The sequence below is a fragment of the Taurulus bubalis genome (genome assembly GCF_910589615.1).
Source record: "Taurulus bubalis genome assembly, chromosome: 5".
Classification (NCBI taxonomy): Eukaryota; Metazoa; Chordata; class Actinopteri; order Perciformes; family Cottidae; genus Taurulus; species Taurulus bubalis.
Window position 1 is genome coordinate 26,648,118 of NC_136593.1, and position 17,433 is coordinate 26,665,550.

The 17,433-nt window shown below is 40.5% G+C and overlaps 2 protein-coding genes across 2 annotated transcripts; both read right to left on the reverse strand.

Moving 5' to 3' along the window:
- Positions 1-3,138: 3,138 nt before the first annotated feature.
- Positions 3,139-4,646, reverse strand: LOC306736557 (interleukin-20-like; the record flags this gene model as incomplete). The annotated part of the gene is made up of 5 exons (XM_079218203.1): positions 3,139-3,511; positions 3,819-3,881; positions 3,971-4,123; positions 4,298-4,360; positions 4,491-4,646. The coding sequence occupies 5 exons, from the start codon at positions 4,644-4,646 to the stop codon at positions 3,428-3,430; spliced, it is 519 nt and encodes a 172-aa protein (XP_079074329.1). The 3' UTR covers positions 3,139-3,427.
- A 2,840-nt stretch (positions 4,647-7,486) lies between these two features.
- Positions 7,487-16,179, reverse strand: prelp (proline/arginine-rich end leucine-rich repeat protein). Its single transcript, XM_079217877.1, has 7 exons — positions 16,069-16,179; positions 11,849-12,284; positions 11,572-11,757; positions 11,295-11,452; positions 10,989-11,185; positions 8,403-8,478; positions 7,487-8,247 (listed from the first exon to the last, which is right to left on the reverse strand). Exons 2-7 carry the CDS (start codon positions 12,278-12,280, stop codon positions 8,157-8,159), a joined length of 1,140 nt encoding a protein of 379 aa, XP_079074003.1. The 5' UTR covers positions 12,281-12,284; positions 16,069-16,179; the 3' UTR covers positions 7,487-8,156.
- Between the last annotated feature and the right edge of the window lie 1,254 nt (positions 16,180-17,433).

The following is a 17,433-nucleotide window of genomic DNA, read 5'->3' on the forward strand; positions in this document are numbered from 1 at the left end:
AAATGTGGGATGCACTAGGCTACCTGTTTCAGCTGCATATATGCCCATTTAAAATGATCACATTTTATTACAATGCAAATACATTAAAGTCCCATATGTGTACTACTGAGCATTAACATGCGTTTCATGGAGCGGAAGACATGATAACTAGTTGCCTATAAGTATTGTAATAGTGCAAAATAGGCGGCGGCGACTTCGACACAAACACTTAAAGCTGTGGTTCTCAAACTTTTTCTATAAATAACCAGAGGTGTCAAAAGTATTCACATTCATTACTCAAGTAGAAGTATAGATACGAGGGTTTAAAAATACTTCTGTAAAAGTTGAAGTATCAACTCAAGCTTTTTACTTAAGTAAAAGTGTAAAAGTACTGGTTTAAAAACTACTTAAAAGTATAAAAGTAAAAGTAATGTAAGGGGAATGTTTTTTTTTCCATTAAGGACACCAGCTCCCCACAGGGTAATCAGCCTCATCAATTTCTGCTGGGCAGCAGCCTTAGCCCTGGCTGCCCTGCTGACTGAGGGGATGTACCTCCCATTGATGACACTACCTCTCATGACATCACATTTCCCCCTCCACTGGCTTGAGATTTTTGGAGGACCAGAAATGGCCCACAGGACATCTCGTCGTGAGAGGGCATCTGCATTCTCATGGTTCCGGCCTGCCCTGTGAACAACACAGAAGTTAAAGGCTTGTAGGCTGAGAAACCACCTTGTTACCCGACTGTTGGTTTCCTTATTTCTTGCCATCCACTGCAAAGGCGCATGGTCTGTGATCAGTGTCAATTTCCGCCCAATGAGGTAATAGCGAAGGGTTTCGAGGGCCCACTTAACTGCCAGACATTCTTTCTCCAGTGTAGAGTATCTTTTCTCATGGGACTATAGCTTTCTGCTACTGTAGAGGATGGGGTGCTCCTCCCCCTGCTGTACCTGGGAGAGTCCCGCCCCCAGACTCACCTCTGAGGTGTCTGTCTGAACCACAAACTCCTTGTTAAAGTCTGGGACTGCGAGCACGGGGTGGGAACACAAGGCCTTCTTGAGGCTCATGAAGGCCTTCTCTGTCTTCTGGGACCACTTCATTATTCGGGGTTGTCACTTAGCTGCTAGGTCTGTTAGAGGGGCAATAAGATCAGAAAAGTTAGGAACAAAGCGCCTGTAGTAGTTTGCCAGCCCTATAAAAGATTTCACTCTGTTACAGATTGTGGCCAGTCTTGGATGGCCCTCAGTTTGGCCTCTTGCGGTTTGACCAGGCCCCGCCCTATTGTGTATCCAAGGTACTTGGTTTCACTATAGGCTAACCTACACTTGCTGGGGTTAGCTGTGAGACCTGCTTCACGAAGTGCATCCAGCAACTTATGTACCTGGGGCAAATTACTTTCCCAATCTGTGCTACGTATTACTATGTCATCTAAGTAGGCTGCGGCATACTTCTTGTGGGGTCGCAGGACCCGGTCCATGAGCCGTTTGAAGGTGGCAGGGGCTCCGTGCAGCCCAAATGGTAATTTGGTGTCCTGAAAGAACCCCTCAAAGGCTGTTTTCTCCCTGGAAGCTGGGGAAAGCGGGACTTGCCAGTATCCCTTAGTGAGGTCCAGCGTTGTGATGAAGCGAGTCAGTCCCAGACGATCTATTAATTCATCTACTAGGGGCATGGGGTAAGCATCAAACTCTGATATCTCATTTAGCTTCCTAAAGTCATTGCAGAACCGAGTTGACCTATCAGGTTTGGGGACCAGTACGATCGGGCTCGCCCAGGCACTATGTGGCTCTTCAATAACACCCAGCTCCAGCATCTTTTTAATCTCCTCCTTATGGGCCTCTGGCACTCTGAAGGGACGCTGATTCACTACTTTACCCGGCTTGGTGCGAATTTCATGTACAGCGAGGTGCGTTGTGCCAGGCTTAGCTGAGAACACCTCTCGGTTACGGTCCTCTAGCTCCATGCACTCCTGTCGTTGCTGGGGGGACAGGTCATGGCCCACTTTTATGACCTCCCTTGGTGGAGCTCCTGTGTCTTTTGGGGGTAAACTGCTTAATATAACCTCTGCAGCATGCCATTTCTTCAACAGGTTTACGTGGTACAGCTGTTCTGGTTCCCTCCTCCCTGGTTGCTTTACTCTGTAGTTCACTCCTCCCACTCTTTCAATAATTGATGATATGCTATACAATGGCATTTTTAGGGTATACAAGGACATTTAAAAAACTGGCCAATTTTGCTTGACTTTTTCCATGGCATTTTTATGACAAACTATACAAAGATATTTAAAAATAAATGTATGTACTATAGTATGACATTTTGTAGTATACAAGACTATACAATGAGTTTTTTTTTTTTTTTTTTTTATAAAATGCTGTATTATTCTTTTTTGGGATGATGTATGCAATGCCATAGTATAGTACTATGGCATTTTAATGACATAATTTACTACCAAATGTTCTACGACTTTTTAAAGATATTACACCATGATATTTTAATGTTTTACGTTTTCTATCCTATGGTATGGCTATCCTAGAGTGATTTTTTCATCCAGAGGAGTCTCCCCCTGCTGGTCATTTGAAATAATGATAGTTTAAGACCATTATGCGTTGGCTTCACTCTTTAGAAGCAGAGTTAGCCGCCTGTACGGGACACATCTACTAAATAACACGCCTCTTGAAACAGTTGCAGTCCAGTGAGGTCTAAAGGCGTTCAAATGTTTAAGCGCCCAGACTACCATGTTAGTTATAAGCACAACATCTACTTGGTACGGGTTAGGAAAACAAATACGGGCTCAAATAAGTATGTGAATCAAAAGGTTATTTCAGGCCTCTCCTGTGGTTATTGGTTGTCATGCAGTAGAGAGAGAGACAGTGTGTGTGTGTGTGTGTGTGTGTGTGTGTGTGTGTGTGTGTGTGTGTGTGTGTGTGTGTGTGTGTGTGTGTGTGTGTGTGTGTAGTTTGTGAGACTGCATCTGTTTATGTGTCAATCAGACTTGATCTGATCGCACGTTTAGCACAAAGTGCTTCACACAGAACAACAAATCTTTGTTTTGAAAGGAAACACTCAAAGTCAGTGGGTGAGAGTATTTTTTTTTTTTATGAAAGTTTAAATTAAATCACTTTTAAAATAAATGATTGCACTAAAACAATATGTTTAGTCTGCAAAATAACCTTACATTATAGTAGAAGCATAAATACAATATACTAACAAATGTATATATCTGATAAATGAAATAATGTCATTTATAAATATTAAATAATAAACTGCCAATAAGTTAGTGGATAACATACATAATAAGTTAATTCAAGTACAAACATTAGAAATGTAGACTACATTACAGAGAAGTGAATGAACACACCCTCACTCTTACAGGTAATGTCAGGTCAAGATTACACATCTTTGATGTTAGCTTGGGCTCGTTGGCATTGCGCTGTTGATTTCCATTGTTTGGTCATGCAAGAGTCTGGTGCTCCAGCCACTCCAGCACAGTGTCCAGTTCTCCCACGGCCTTCTGTGCAGCCTGGTCTATGTCCAGCTGCTCGATGGAAAGAAATGGAGAAAGGACAGAGAGAACAGTGGAATTAATTATGAGCATAACTGTATCAAAACAACAACTATTTTCTGTTTGAAAACAGCTTTCTTTGTTGGTGGCTTTATTTAGGCAGGCCACCTCTTTTTATTTTAAGATATCAGCAAGTGATACATCATATATTTAAGCTAACCGTAGACCATACTGAAAACCAACCAAGACATCATTTGAAAAAGTGAATTAAAGTGCACCCTCTGCAGATAACTGTGTGCATGTCGATGTTCAGTGAGATGTTATTCAGTAAACGGCGTACCTTGATAAACTCAGCATGCACGGAGTCAATCTTTCTCTGTGTGTCCTCTTCACAGTTGCAGTGCTGCACAGAGAACATATTTATTAATACAACTTATTGCTTTTTTTTCATTAAATCACTTTTTTTTCATAGAACACAGTTATTGAACTTACACATTTGTGTATATCTTTTCTGATGCTGACGAAAGCGTTGGCCAGAGCGCTGGAGCAGCGCTGGTGCTGTGGCTGAGAAGAGGCATAGTTGCTGAACACTCTCTCAACGTAGAAACGTAGCACGAGACGCATGAAACAGCACGTCTGACCATCCTGAGGGAGACACATGAAGGTTTAAAGATTATAGTTGTTCTCTCACACATTCATAGGCTATACTGTTTCTAAAGCCGTATCAGTCTCAGGCTTAGGACATAGACATATTCAAATATCTGAAACAGGAAATTAGTATAGAAAGAACACCAGCACTTCATGGTGAAAAAGACTCACCTTAACATTGTTAATCAAGGATTTGTCCAGAAGTTTCACTCCAATTGCACTGTCACGTTCTATCTGTAATGCAAAGACCACAAAGAACAAATGAGAATCCATCCCCTCTTAGAGATATCGTAAACTGTGTTTCTGTATGCTGCATTTGTTGATTTCTATTATTCATTTTGTGTCAGTGGTTTTGAGAACTTACCACATCTGACCGTATGTCAGTGTAATATTTGCGCAGTTCGTGCATGTGAACATTGACAGAGCAGCTTGCCAAGCTCAGAGTTCGGCTCTCCCCAAGTTCACTCAGACAGCTGAGCAGCAGGAGCAGGCAGAAAGAGCAGCCGATCAGCATCTTCATCATTGTGGTTGTCTAGTGGAGAGCTAACAGAAACATGTTGTTTGTTAAAATATCGCCAGATAAATGACTGACAATTACTGTATATGTTGGTACAAATCATCCAGGGATTACTTACATTATTAACTATTCTGTTAAGGCAATTCTATCCATATAGCAACATCTTTTTGATCAATTAAGTCTATAAAACATACGAAAATATGAAAACCAAATGCCCGTCACGATTTCACCGGCAGGTGTATTCCTAGGCTATTAATTAGGCTATTAATCGATTAATTATTAATGAACTGTGTTGATTCATGTTGATAAGATTTCAGTATCTTAAACATGTGAAATACACCAAAAAATGACATGGTATTTGCATATAATCTCTCGTCCTACTGTCTTTTCTTGTTTCTAAAGCATCACCTGTGTTAAGACTCACCTGAGTGTGTGTTATTCAGAAGAGTCCTGGAAGAGATGTGCCTCTGTGTCTCCATCCTGCCTCCTCTTATAGTGGAGTACAAGGGGGATTTTTTACCAGGTACTGCACCACTTGCAGATACATACACACTCATGCACCTGCACATGTACACTAATTGCTTTACAGGAGGAGGAAATATGTTGCAATTAAAGGAACTGATGCCTAAAAACCTGATTAGAATAAAGGGAAAAGGAAATGTTGAATTTCCTCCTCCTTGATGTGTGTGACGTTTTCTTTGTAGAGAAAAACTTCGCTGACAGTGATGTAATTGTTGGTTGAGTCACTCAGATTCTTAGAGTGTCGTCATTACTCTGCAGCACTAATTCATTCAGACGTGTTCAAAAGTATGCAACGCATCATTTGACCGATGATCTATTAAAATGTAATTATTGTTTTAGGGCGAACAATGGTTGTGTTTTGTACCAATAAAAAATATGTTTGAGTTCTCATAGATCTCTGACCAATCACCATGTATGCTCTCAAATGCTATTTAAACTTTATGCCATACTGGAAATAAAAATCCCTCCAGTCCATGTTGTTTCCACAGAGGAGCTCTCTGACAGCCTGTGACTTCACTCCTGTCAGACTAGTCCTGATCGGAAACACCTACCGGACCTGATCAACTGCTTATTGGCTGGTTAACTTTGGATGACGTGGAACGTGAAAAAAAACCTAGGCAAGTACATTGGAAAACAGGAATAACCTGTTAATGGACCATATATACATAATTATAGTAGCAATGCAAATAGTGAAGTAAAAAAATTCCAGATTCCTTACTAGGAGGTAAAAATAGTTGCCAGAAATGTCCAGGACAGGAATGTTCTGTGCTTGTTTCTAACCACTAGTGGTCACCAGAAATCAATTTGAACATAGAACAACTTCTAATGATCCAATTTACAAGTCTGTGGCTTCAACAGCTGCAAAATATACAACCCTGTCTCCTAAAAATTACGTTTCCCCCAGAACTAAAGTGCATTCTCAATTACGTTTGACAAGAAATGTATCTCCTCCCTGATTATGTTTGTGCTTGACGTGTTACTAATACGTTTATAATTGTGTGTTTGTGTTATTGTTTTCTTGCTTTCCTGCTTAATTTAAGCACATTTGAATGTCTAGGGGAGGAAAAGAAAAGGGGCGGTCTGAAGCCAGTAACGGGTCCGGTCTGAAGACTGCTTGGCCGAAGCCGTGACACCGGTAACAGCCTCCGTCGCGCCGGGTCTGGTCATCTCTGAGTCGGGTTGTTTGGCAATGCAGCCCAAAGTGGGTGATGAACTCAATCTAGTGCAGTATACCACTGCAGTCAACTCAGCAGACACTCCGATCAGCTGCAGCAGAATCTGACGTGAAAAATATTCAAACCAGCGGAAAGAGGAGACGTGACGCAACATTCGGTTTTCAAAATACTGACTGATATGGATGTGTTCAGAACATTTCTGACCGCATCCAAACATCTTAACTGTACTGGTCATACAGAAATGTTCCAATACGTCAAACACAACGTACTGGTACAGATAAGATGTTTGGATGCGGTCAGAAATGTTCTGAACACATCCATATCAGTCAGTATTTTGAAAACCGAATCAGCACACAGACCGCCCCTTTTCTTTTCCTCCGCAGAGTTTAGACATTCAAATGTGCTTAAATTAAGCAGGAAAGCAAGAAAACGATAACACAAACACACGATTATGAACGCATTTGTAATACGTCAAACACAAACGTAATCAGGGAGGAAATATGTTTCTTCGGAAATACGTTAAACTTAGCTGAGAATGCGTTTTAGTTCTGGGGGAACGTACTTTTTAGGAGACAGAGTTGGAATATATCAAGTATGTTATATTTTTCTGAGATTGAGTCACAGTTGCTTTTACAGAAACCACATTTTACTGTCTTAAAAAAACAGACAAATGCTGTAACTCAGCAGTGGACAAAGTAACAGTAACGCCCTGCAGTGCAGTGCAGTACAATAATCCTACATTATGTTGCTACCCTTTTGCTTGTAGTTGATGTCAGTTGAAACAAAGAATTCATAAGATTGAGTTTATTAGAAGGTTTTGTACGGAATTAAAATATATTTGATAGTTTATTATTGTTTCTCCTTATGTTTTGAGTTGTGTTTAAATGAATGTGTCAGGTGCAACTAGTACAAACATAGTGTTCAAAACCTCTGGAGACAATCTCAGCTAACATTGGATGAGTGCAGTGTACAATCTGGACAGGTCACCAGACTATAGCAGGGCATTCCTCAGTGTTGCATACCTAATTTCCCCAAAAATGATTATGACATAAGTTGTGTTGGTGTCCACTGATGAAATTATCAGGTAGCACTGTACCAGTTTGTATTGTTGAGTGCCAAGTTATGACAAATAATCAAATGCCATCAAATGATCAAAGAAAAAAGTTTTATTCTCCAATATTTTTACAAAGCTTTTTTATACAGAAGAATAATATACAGAGGACTTAGAATGAAAATAATAAAATGACATTTTTACATAGAGTACCTTGAAAATCACAGGCACATTTGGGACAGTCTCAACTACATGGTAGTTATGTTTTAAACTGGTTCTTCTGACATCCACTGCAGGTCTGTGTGTTGTCCTTGGTGTCAGCTCTACTCTGGTCACATCTGCTAGTGAACATAACTACCCTCCATATGTGTAGCATGTCTGTCAATGTACCTGTATTTCCAGGCTTTACTCATTCTAGATTTGTTTTGCATTGGTATTACTATCAACAACAAATGACTAAAATATAACATCTGTCAACAATGTAAGTTGAACTATCAAAGCTTTACAGTTTTTAACATGTATTTGTCCCTCTTACAATAATGCAGTTCCACAGTAGGCCTATGTATGATTGGATATACTTTGTTTTTCACAGAGCATGCTTTGCCTTTATTGCTGTGTGTGTGTGTGTGTGTGTGTGTGTGTGTGTGTGTGTGTGTGTGTGTGTGTGTGTGTGTGTGTGTGTGTGTGTGTGTGTGCATGTACTGTACGTGTGTTGTTTGTGTGCATGCGTGCGTGCATAACCTCAGGCCTGTAGGCAGGGTTCTCCTAAATGACAATGGAGTGGAGGTGTCTGAAGCACATGATGACATCCAGAGGGATGGGGGGGCTCAGGTGATTTCCATCCAAACGCAGGTACCTGACGCAACAGAATGGGTACATGTCATCCAAATGACAACTGCTTTTTAAAACTAAATTGTTTCTGACATAATTGGCTTGTTGGCTTCCTGTCAATTGGTGTCACTGTACCAGTTTGTATTGTTGAGTACCAAGTTATGACATAATGTGACGTACCTTAGCCTGGGCACCAGACTTGGATCGCTCATGTCGGCCTGCAGGCTGTATGGACAGATCTGTGTGCCATTGATGCCTGCCGGGAAAACACACAGTCATTAGTGTGTAGTCCTCAAATGTAGCTTTCCTTCAACAAGCACGAACAAACAAATCTGTCAATGGAATAGAATTAGTTCACTTTCTTATAATACAAATAATGTTATCTTGTTCATTTGTTTAGCACTTTTTAAAACTGAGTCCAAAGACATACATCAGTAAGTAAAACAATGGGGTGATGTAGAATAGCAGTGATAAACAAATGAGGATAAATAACTTAAAGACAAGACAACAAGGAGACATGAATAAAAGGTAATTATTTAGGAAACGCCTCACATTCAGATTAACTTCTGAAAATGTGTTATTGACTCTGCACGCCTGAGGCAAAGCTTTGAGGTCATGTCAGCCAAAAACCTTTTCAGCTGACTAGACATGCAAATACTCTTAAAGGAGCTGAGAAGCGTTTGTCTTTCATGAAGTAAGTCGTAGTCCTGGTGTCTCGTACTTTAAGATTGTAGGACTAGCTGTGGTAGTTATTATGTTTCCTAACAATTATTATTTTAATCAATTACATGTACTTTTGACTGTAAAAAATGTGTAGATACAGTTCACAACAGTGTATCAGCTCATGATCATCATACATTATTCATATTTTCACAGACAAAGCAGAGTGCTTATTTATCCTCCAAAAACAAACTGTTCACAAGTAGATCAACTGATAATCAAATGAAATACAGGCTGCATTAAAAAAAGTGGCCCTATAAGCCAACACTTGATTATTAACAATTTATCGGACATTGAGTGCCATCAGCAGTCGTGTTCCTGGCCACCTGAGAAATGTAAGTACAATATTCAATACTCTCTTGTCTCCACTTAATTCTAACCAAAATTACTGTGTCTTTAATCTGCTAGATTTTTATCTTCATGGTAATTAACTGTCAGTCGTTGGTGTTGCACATAGTGTGCAGTGGTTTTTAAAGTAGTTTGAGCTTGACAGAGTAAAAGAAGACACAAAGCTTCTTAGACCTCAGAGTCCTGTAATAATGATCCGTGGGTTCATTCTGGTGAGTGACGTCTTTCACGTCACACATATTGATTAGTAAAGTGAAGGGATTTAAGATTACGGTTAGGTTTCATTAATCAACTTAATGGGGTTCATGGGGGCAGTGTTCTGCCCTGCATATGTAAAAGAAGTGTTCAAGTTAACTGTTATGTGTTTTCATTGTTTCATGCATAAATGGGTGTAGCGCTTTTATTTTGACACCGGTAATGAAGCAGGAAGTGAGAAACAGGAAGTAGGAAGCCTGTATTCCTCAGAAAGCAATGAGTGTTTTATATTCTTCACGTATTTTACAATTAGGAATAGTGACTTTCGTTAGCATTTCAAGGTGAATTGTGACTGTTTATATTTATCTGCTATTCAGTTAAGATGTTTTGTATTTTCTTTTCTAGTTTCACTCTGATTCAACGTTGTCAAGATGACTTCATGTTGAAGTCAATAATGGAGCAAGTACACTCGCATGCCTGGCTCTTGAAAAGGAGTTTGGCTGGCTGTTTATCTATGTTAACACTTCAGAAGTAAAACACATAGGGAGAACAGTACAACTGACTCAGTAAAAACTATTCCAGATGTGAACATGTTTGCTTTGCTTAAATTTGATGTCAATCAGAGCTTGATATGTTTCTTGTTAGAAATATGTTGTAGGTAGCCAATCTGTCCGTGTGGAGGGCCACACGGACAGATTGGAGCGAGATATAACTCAATCTCAAAATCAGAACAATATTGCTTTTGAGTGTTTTTCCCTTTGTCTACCTGAATAGACTTATTCTCAGGACTGTAGACGTGTGCAAACTGTGCTTGATTGACAACTCTTACGGTTAGTTTTGTTTCACCTGTTAGCGCAGCTTATTCCCCTAGTCTGTCGGGGTTCCCAAATCTTTTGGGGCCAGAGATCCCTTACAGGTCTAGAATAGTTTCCAAGGATCATAACACTGATTTAGCATATGCTTATTACCATTTACAGTATGATAGGTGCCATTGGAACTATTTATATTCTAAAACTTTTCAATCTCAATACTTCAGACATGTTTCTTAGTGATAAACAGAAACACATTTGAATGTGAATCGACTGAGAATAAAATGAGATAATCCCGTATTAGTCCAAAAGCAGGAGAATTTGCAATGCTATTGAATGTGAATACCACTTATATATCTTTAAACAGAGGGTGATTTTATTCTATTTACATATTTAATGAAATTGACAGCATTTGCGCACATCACATATTTGATCTTAAAAGCTTTCAGAAAATGAACAGCAGCCAGACTGGCATTATAAATATACCTCCTGAGACATGCCGTCCATCCCATAGACATTGACATACCTCTGACGAAGGTTCTTTATGTTGGATTCAGACCATTACTAAACTATTTACAATGCAAAGATATAATGTCTACCTGAGCATAGAATGCAATGCAGTAGCATTTTCTCTGAATATAATTCCGTATTGAGCACCTTCAAGATGGTGCAGATTGCTGCTGAGACGACTTACTCTCGATGGAGTTGTGGTTTAGGTGCAGGTGCTCCAGGTGACCATTGATGAGAGGAACCGTAACAATCTGGTTGTGGGACAGTTGCAGATCCAGCAAGGTGGTAATGTTGAACACATACTTAGGAAGTCCTTTGTTACTCAGCTGGTTGTAGTTCAGCCTCACAAACGCCAGGTGGCTCATGCTTTTGAAGTAGTCTCTGAACAACGATGAGAAGAACAACTGTAAAAATGGTATCCAACCAGCTGTAATAATGCATGCAGTGCATGTTTATCAGCTATGTGACAATGTGGGCACTGTGTACTTGCTTTGGGACATCCTCTATGCTATTCCTGTCCAGGAAAAGCTGTATGAGGCTATTAGGTACGCTAGCAGGCATCTTCTTCAGGATGTTGTGAGCCAGATTGAGCTGCATGAGGCTCTTTAGGTCCTTAAAAATGTTCTTTCCCAGGTCATTGTCACTCAGCTGAAAGACAAGTCATTATACACTCATATTTTCTCCAGAAATGCATACAGGTCGGTGACCCTGCTCATACTTAAACTGCAGAGAAATACTCACACAGGTACTTTTAAACGGAGGTTTACCTTGTTGTGGTACAGGTCGAGCAGCGTCAGGTTACCCATCTTGTTGAAGGCACCAGCAGGGATCTTAGAAATACGGTTTCTACCTAGGCGGAGTTGTTCTAGACCCACTGGGAGACCGGAGGGGACCTCTTTCAGGTGGTTACTTTGCACATAGAGGTATAGCAGTGATGGGATCTTCTCAAACACCTGCACACGAGATTGGTGCAGAGAACACATCTTTAGATGGTTTTACGTTAATTATGTAATTTATGAATATGAATTGAGGAAACTGTATGACCTGTTTGTCTATTCTGTGAATGTGGTTATTTGCCAAATTAACCCAGCGGATCTCAGTGGCGTTGAGAAACGGCTCTGCGGTCACTTCTGAGATGTAGTTGTTCTGCAGGTACAAGTAGTGGGTTCTAGATGGAATGGCAGGGATCGTTCGGATGTTGCGGTTCTCACAATTGAGAGCATTGGGATAGCTCGGGGAGCATACACACTCTCTGGGGCAGTCGGGAAAGACGGAAGCTGGGCCCAGGATCGGTGGAGGGAAGTCAGTTGGCTCCTGAGGCTCTGGCTGTCCCAGTACAGCAGGCTTGGGGACAGAAGGCTTCCTGGTGGTGGCTGGGCGCTTGGTGGGCTTCTTTTGCCGAGCTCTCTGGCTGAACACTGCCCCCATCAGTAGGAGCAGAGCCAATGCAGAGAAGAGTCCCACGCCGGCCTTCATCGTCCTATGACAGAGCACCAAACAGAGATAGTTGATTTGTAGACTCTACTGTATTTATAGTTACATGGATTAAGAGAGAGATACCTCACTTTATCACACAACCTGTCATGTTGGTTCTGCTGGTAAGCCAATAGATGCGGCTCATCCCCACCACACGTTTAACATCATGCACATTGGTACTTTTTTTGGTTTCTTGCTCTGCGTGGGAGGTCTGGGATAGTGCAGATCTCTGATAACAATACTTCAGTGAGCTGTTGTTAATTTGCCTTTGGCTTGTTCCTATTTTGAAAGATGCTTGGGGCCAATTTCCACTTGTGTTGCGAGAAAGAGTTTTCAGGGTTAAGCTGGCCAAGCAGTATCTACACAAACATAGAGCAGGTTTGGATCCCGGCCATGAAAACACTTAGACTGTAGTATTGTTCACCAAAATGATCAACAGTCCGCTGCTGCCTGACTTTTGAACAAATATTGCCACCTGATGCTCGTCTTATAAAAGTAAAAAAATGTTGCTGACTTCAGTATCCTGTTGAGCTGAAAGTAAGTAAAAATATGAACACTAGAGAGTTGTCTGGTTTAAGTTTTCATACGAACTTTGTAGTTTCCTGACTAAAAAAAGTTTGTGAATCGATCATCTGTGAATAGTCATTGTCATTGTAAAAGTGTCATTCCAGTTTATATAAATGTTAAGATGGGGGGTTTTGGCTTGGTAATACAAGTGAACAAGAGTGAGAAAGAAAGAAAGCAGGGAGTTGTTTAATTTAATCAAATCCAAATGGAGGAGGGGGAGATACTGGTACAGGAAATTAGTAATTATGAGGAGAGGAAAGGAAAGGTTTTGTATAAAGGCTCTATTGTCAGCTCTGGTCCAAAGGGAGAGATGTGGAGGAAGGAACTGCAGGCCTGGTAGGTTAAGACTCTTTGACCCAGGAGAGGTCCAAAGGAAACTGGGCTGAATCCCAATGGGCTGAATCCCACTATGATGGAAGCAATATGCATCTTTTCAACCATTGTAAAAAAGTGTTGCAAGCAGATGTAACACCAACTGACATGCATTTTAATGGTATCTTTTCAGAGAACAATGAATGTTTTTTACATATTAGTGTTGTAATAAGAGATTTTGTCAAAGATTGTTAGTTGTTTAGATTAAGGAGTTTTTTTATGTTGCATACTTTAGCATGTTGATGGTAAGCAGACTCATCCGAGACGTCTACGAGTTTGGACTTTCTCCAGGATTAATTTCAGTAATTGATGAATTAAAGTGTGTCAATGTGTGTGTGGAAATAATGTAATGACCTCCATGTCCACAGAGTGACTGACACACACACACACACACACACACACACACACACACACACACACACACACACACACACACACACACACACACACACACACAATTCACTCCTTAAAGTGGAGCAATATTCTCTTAATCCTAAAGTTTGACATTATTCAAAATGTCTGTTTGTGTGCATTTGATTCTTTACACTGAGCAGTGTACCTCATCAACAAATTGTAAACAACCACTACATAGCTGTCAAAATACATAAATGCTTCACCACAAATTAACCATTAGCTTCCAATCACTTTGCACCAGTTCGGCAAGCCTCTGGCTAAATTGGTAAACATCACATATGAATCACGAGGCAGGAATGAGGCTCAGAGACAAAATCTGTTCTGCCTGGTTATCCCTGGCACTGCCCTTCCTTTTCCCTCTCAGCCACCCAGAGCCTCACAGCTCCTTGTTTAAAAGCAGCATCAGCTCTCCTTCCCCTCAAGCTGCTGACGTCATGATCTGTAGTCTGGCAAACAACTACAGAGGCTAAGTCAGAGATGGCTGACTCACAGATTTGTTATTTGGAACCTCGATAAGTATCTGATCAGTATGAGAACTACACAGTGGATCAGCGATCTTCACAAATTCACCAGATTTACTACAAATTAATATAATTAACTTATCCCTAACAATTATTTACTACTTAATTTTGACTTTAAACCCCCCCAAAATATGGTTATATTTAATTGGATCCTACTTTTAAAAACACCAGGTCAACTAATAATGGACCTTGCATGTATATGCAAGGTCCATTATTAGTTGTCCTGGAAGGTTTGATTATATCGCAGCTGTAGAGCAGATGTGGTTTGTCCAGTTGTTATGGACTTTTGTAAAAATCAAAATTCAAAGACAAATTGGCAAACTCATGTGATATGATCGAAAGCTCCAGATCAGCTGGAGGGAATGGATGGGAATGGATGGGAATGTTTTTTCAACTGCTGTTCCCAGGGTCGAAATAAATTTATATAAAAATGTATATTCCAAAAATGTCCATACCTCAACATTAAACATATATACTTTCTCATGATTGAAGGTGTATTTTTACCAGCAAAGACTAAGATATAATTATTATAGGTTACAGTACAAGTACATCTATCTTTGCACGATTTAGATACCAAAACATTATAATACTACGAATACGAACACCAGGTGAAAGTCCTCTTGAGATGTCTATGTGTATCAGGGGATATAAAAAACAAGCCATAAATCTCATTCGACTTGAGTTGCTGTTGAACAAAGCTCTTTGTTACAATAAAGTACTTGATGCTGAGCCCGGTCCAGTAATTCTTTTCCTCTTGCTGTCAGATCAGGCGCTGTCGTTCCTTTGAACTGAAAACGACCACCACTTTTTTGTAAGACTAAAAGATTCATTGCATAAGAGCCACGTCACACACTTCTGAATACAGTGATCTGACTCAGATATCTGTGGTTAAACAACACATTTATTCTAAGTCACAAAATAACATAAATGACGATAAAAATGACTTATAAAATGACATCTCTATATATCTAAAACATACTTTAGTTATAGGCATTGAAGTCCACCTCAACTTAAAGGTGGACTTAATGTTAAAATTGCTTGGTATACATGCCCTGGAAAAGTTACAAAAGTATTTGCCCTCCTTATGAAACCCTCAGCAGCAGATACTCTGCATTGGTGTTCCAAAATTGCCAAAACATTTCCTCATAGGGCGGGCGGGCCTGCAGCGGCTGTGCAAAGGTTGGATCTCTCTTGGACTATCTTGGTACGAAGAATTAGAAGGTGCTGACAATAAAAACTCATTCATTTGTTAATACACTGATTAAACTATCTGACTGGATGCTGTAATTACTGCTTATTTGTCCTGAACATCTGTTAGCTCGACCAAGATTAACTGCTGTTTTCCTTTTACAATCTTCACAGTCTTCAGAAGAGTAGATTTTTTAAAAGTCCAACCCTCAGAAAATTCCTTTTTATTTTGTCCAGTGGTTAACAGCAATCCTGGACCTCACTCCAGAGCAAATTAAATTAATCTAAGATAAAAACAATCGTTTCGAAACAACGTGAGAAGCCATCTGAGGAAAAATTTAAGATGCTTCTCCATCAGCCAAAGTGAGCAACATTGAGTTATCAAAAGAGTGACTTTCTTCACTATCTTCATATTTTAACTTTGCTGCAGCGAAGCTGAAACTAAAGTGAGTTTGCAGGATTGGAGAAAAGCAGTAGAGTGGAAGTGCGCGGCGGCTCTCTGGAGGACAAAGTACCACTTTGTACGACACAGCGGCTCAAGAGACACACACCAGCATGGCTCAGCTGCGCCGGTGCCAACATTCCTTCTTTCAGTCCTCAAACACGCACAGTGGTCAATCTGTCTCTGTTTCACACACACAAACACACTCCTGCCTGAATTCTTATCTTATTGATTATGATCCATCTGAAACAGCCCCCTCGGAAACAACAAAGACAGTTTCTTACCTGCCTCTGGTACCTGCCCTCTTTTGTCAAGTCACAAGTTTTGTGTCTCTTCTTCTCTCTGCCTCTTTCACTCTTTTCCTTCCCCTCCCTCTCTCTCCCTCTTCCTCTGTTTCTCTCTGTCCCTAACCCTCCCCTCCCTCTCTCTTCTTCTCTCTCCCTCTCTCTCTCTCCTTTGGTGGACCAGCCTGCCTATCGGGTTTGTTGCCTGGCTTGTTTTCCCTCTGAAGGTCACAGTGGTTCTGTCTCCCCCTCTGCTCGGCTCAGGGCTTTCATGTGTCTGAACTGTGTCACAGTTTGTTATCATCTTTGTTCTATTGCAGCATAATGGTAGTGTTTTTCTAAAATACAAAATGGTGCATGAGTATGCTTGCATATTTGTGTGTATACACTAGTATATCATATATCAAGTCTTTGCGAAACACTATGCACACTGAACCTCTGTTAGGGAAAGCTCAACTGTAATTGCATGTCTGCTCAGTTTCACACCCGCATGCTATTGTTGAGATATCTGCACTCATAGCCAGTAATGTGCTTTTCATTAGCAGCATCCCTCTGCTGTTTGGTCGGCATATCTTTTGTGTCAGTTGAATATCTTCTAGTCCAGCATCAGTGTGTGTTTGTGTGTGTGTGTGTGTGTGTGTGTGTGTGTGTGTGTGTGTCACTGGGGGTTTGGAGGTGGACATGTGTGTGGTGTCCGGCATTCCTGGAGAGTGAGCTGCAGCCGAAAGATAATGATGCGAACACATGTGAGGAACAGTTTTAAACTCACATGTACACGCGTGTGCCCCTTCTTAAACTTTCTCTCGCTTTCTTTTTTATTTGTATCAATTCTCCTAATTCTCCCTTGTCTGCCCCTCACTTAGTCACCAGGTTTTGGTTATTGACAGCTGGGCCACGCATCTGGACAGGACTGGTTCTAAAAAAGAAAAGAAGGTCCTTTGTAGGATAGAGAGAAATGGGTTATTACATGAAATACGTCACTTTTGGGGTTGTTGCTTTCTCATCTTCTCCGCTACCATTTAAGAGAGGGTGCAAGAATCCTATTTAATGACTCACCTCCTCTGTGACCTCATTTCTCTGTAAAAGTTTATATTTTGTGCTGCCTGCAGGAATGACATCATTGGAAATAGCTGCTAACAGCAACGCCTTGTGGTGTATATTGTTTAATACATTACAATCATAATATACTCTCAAAAGAAAATAATTAATTCAAAACAAAAGTAATTTTAAACAAAGGTGATTATCTCAAGTATGTTGTCTGCCACACATTGTTGGTATCCAGCTCCTGTCTGGCCAATGACATTCAAAACCTTTGAGTGGACAAACTTGTTTCCATTCAGCTCTCACACCTCCACCTAGCTGCGT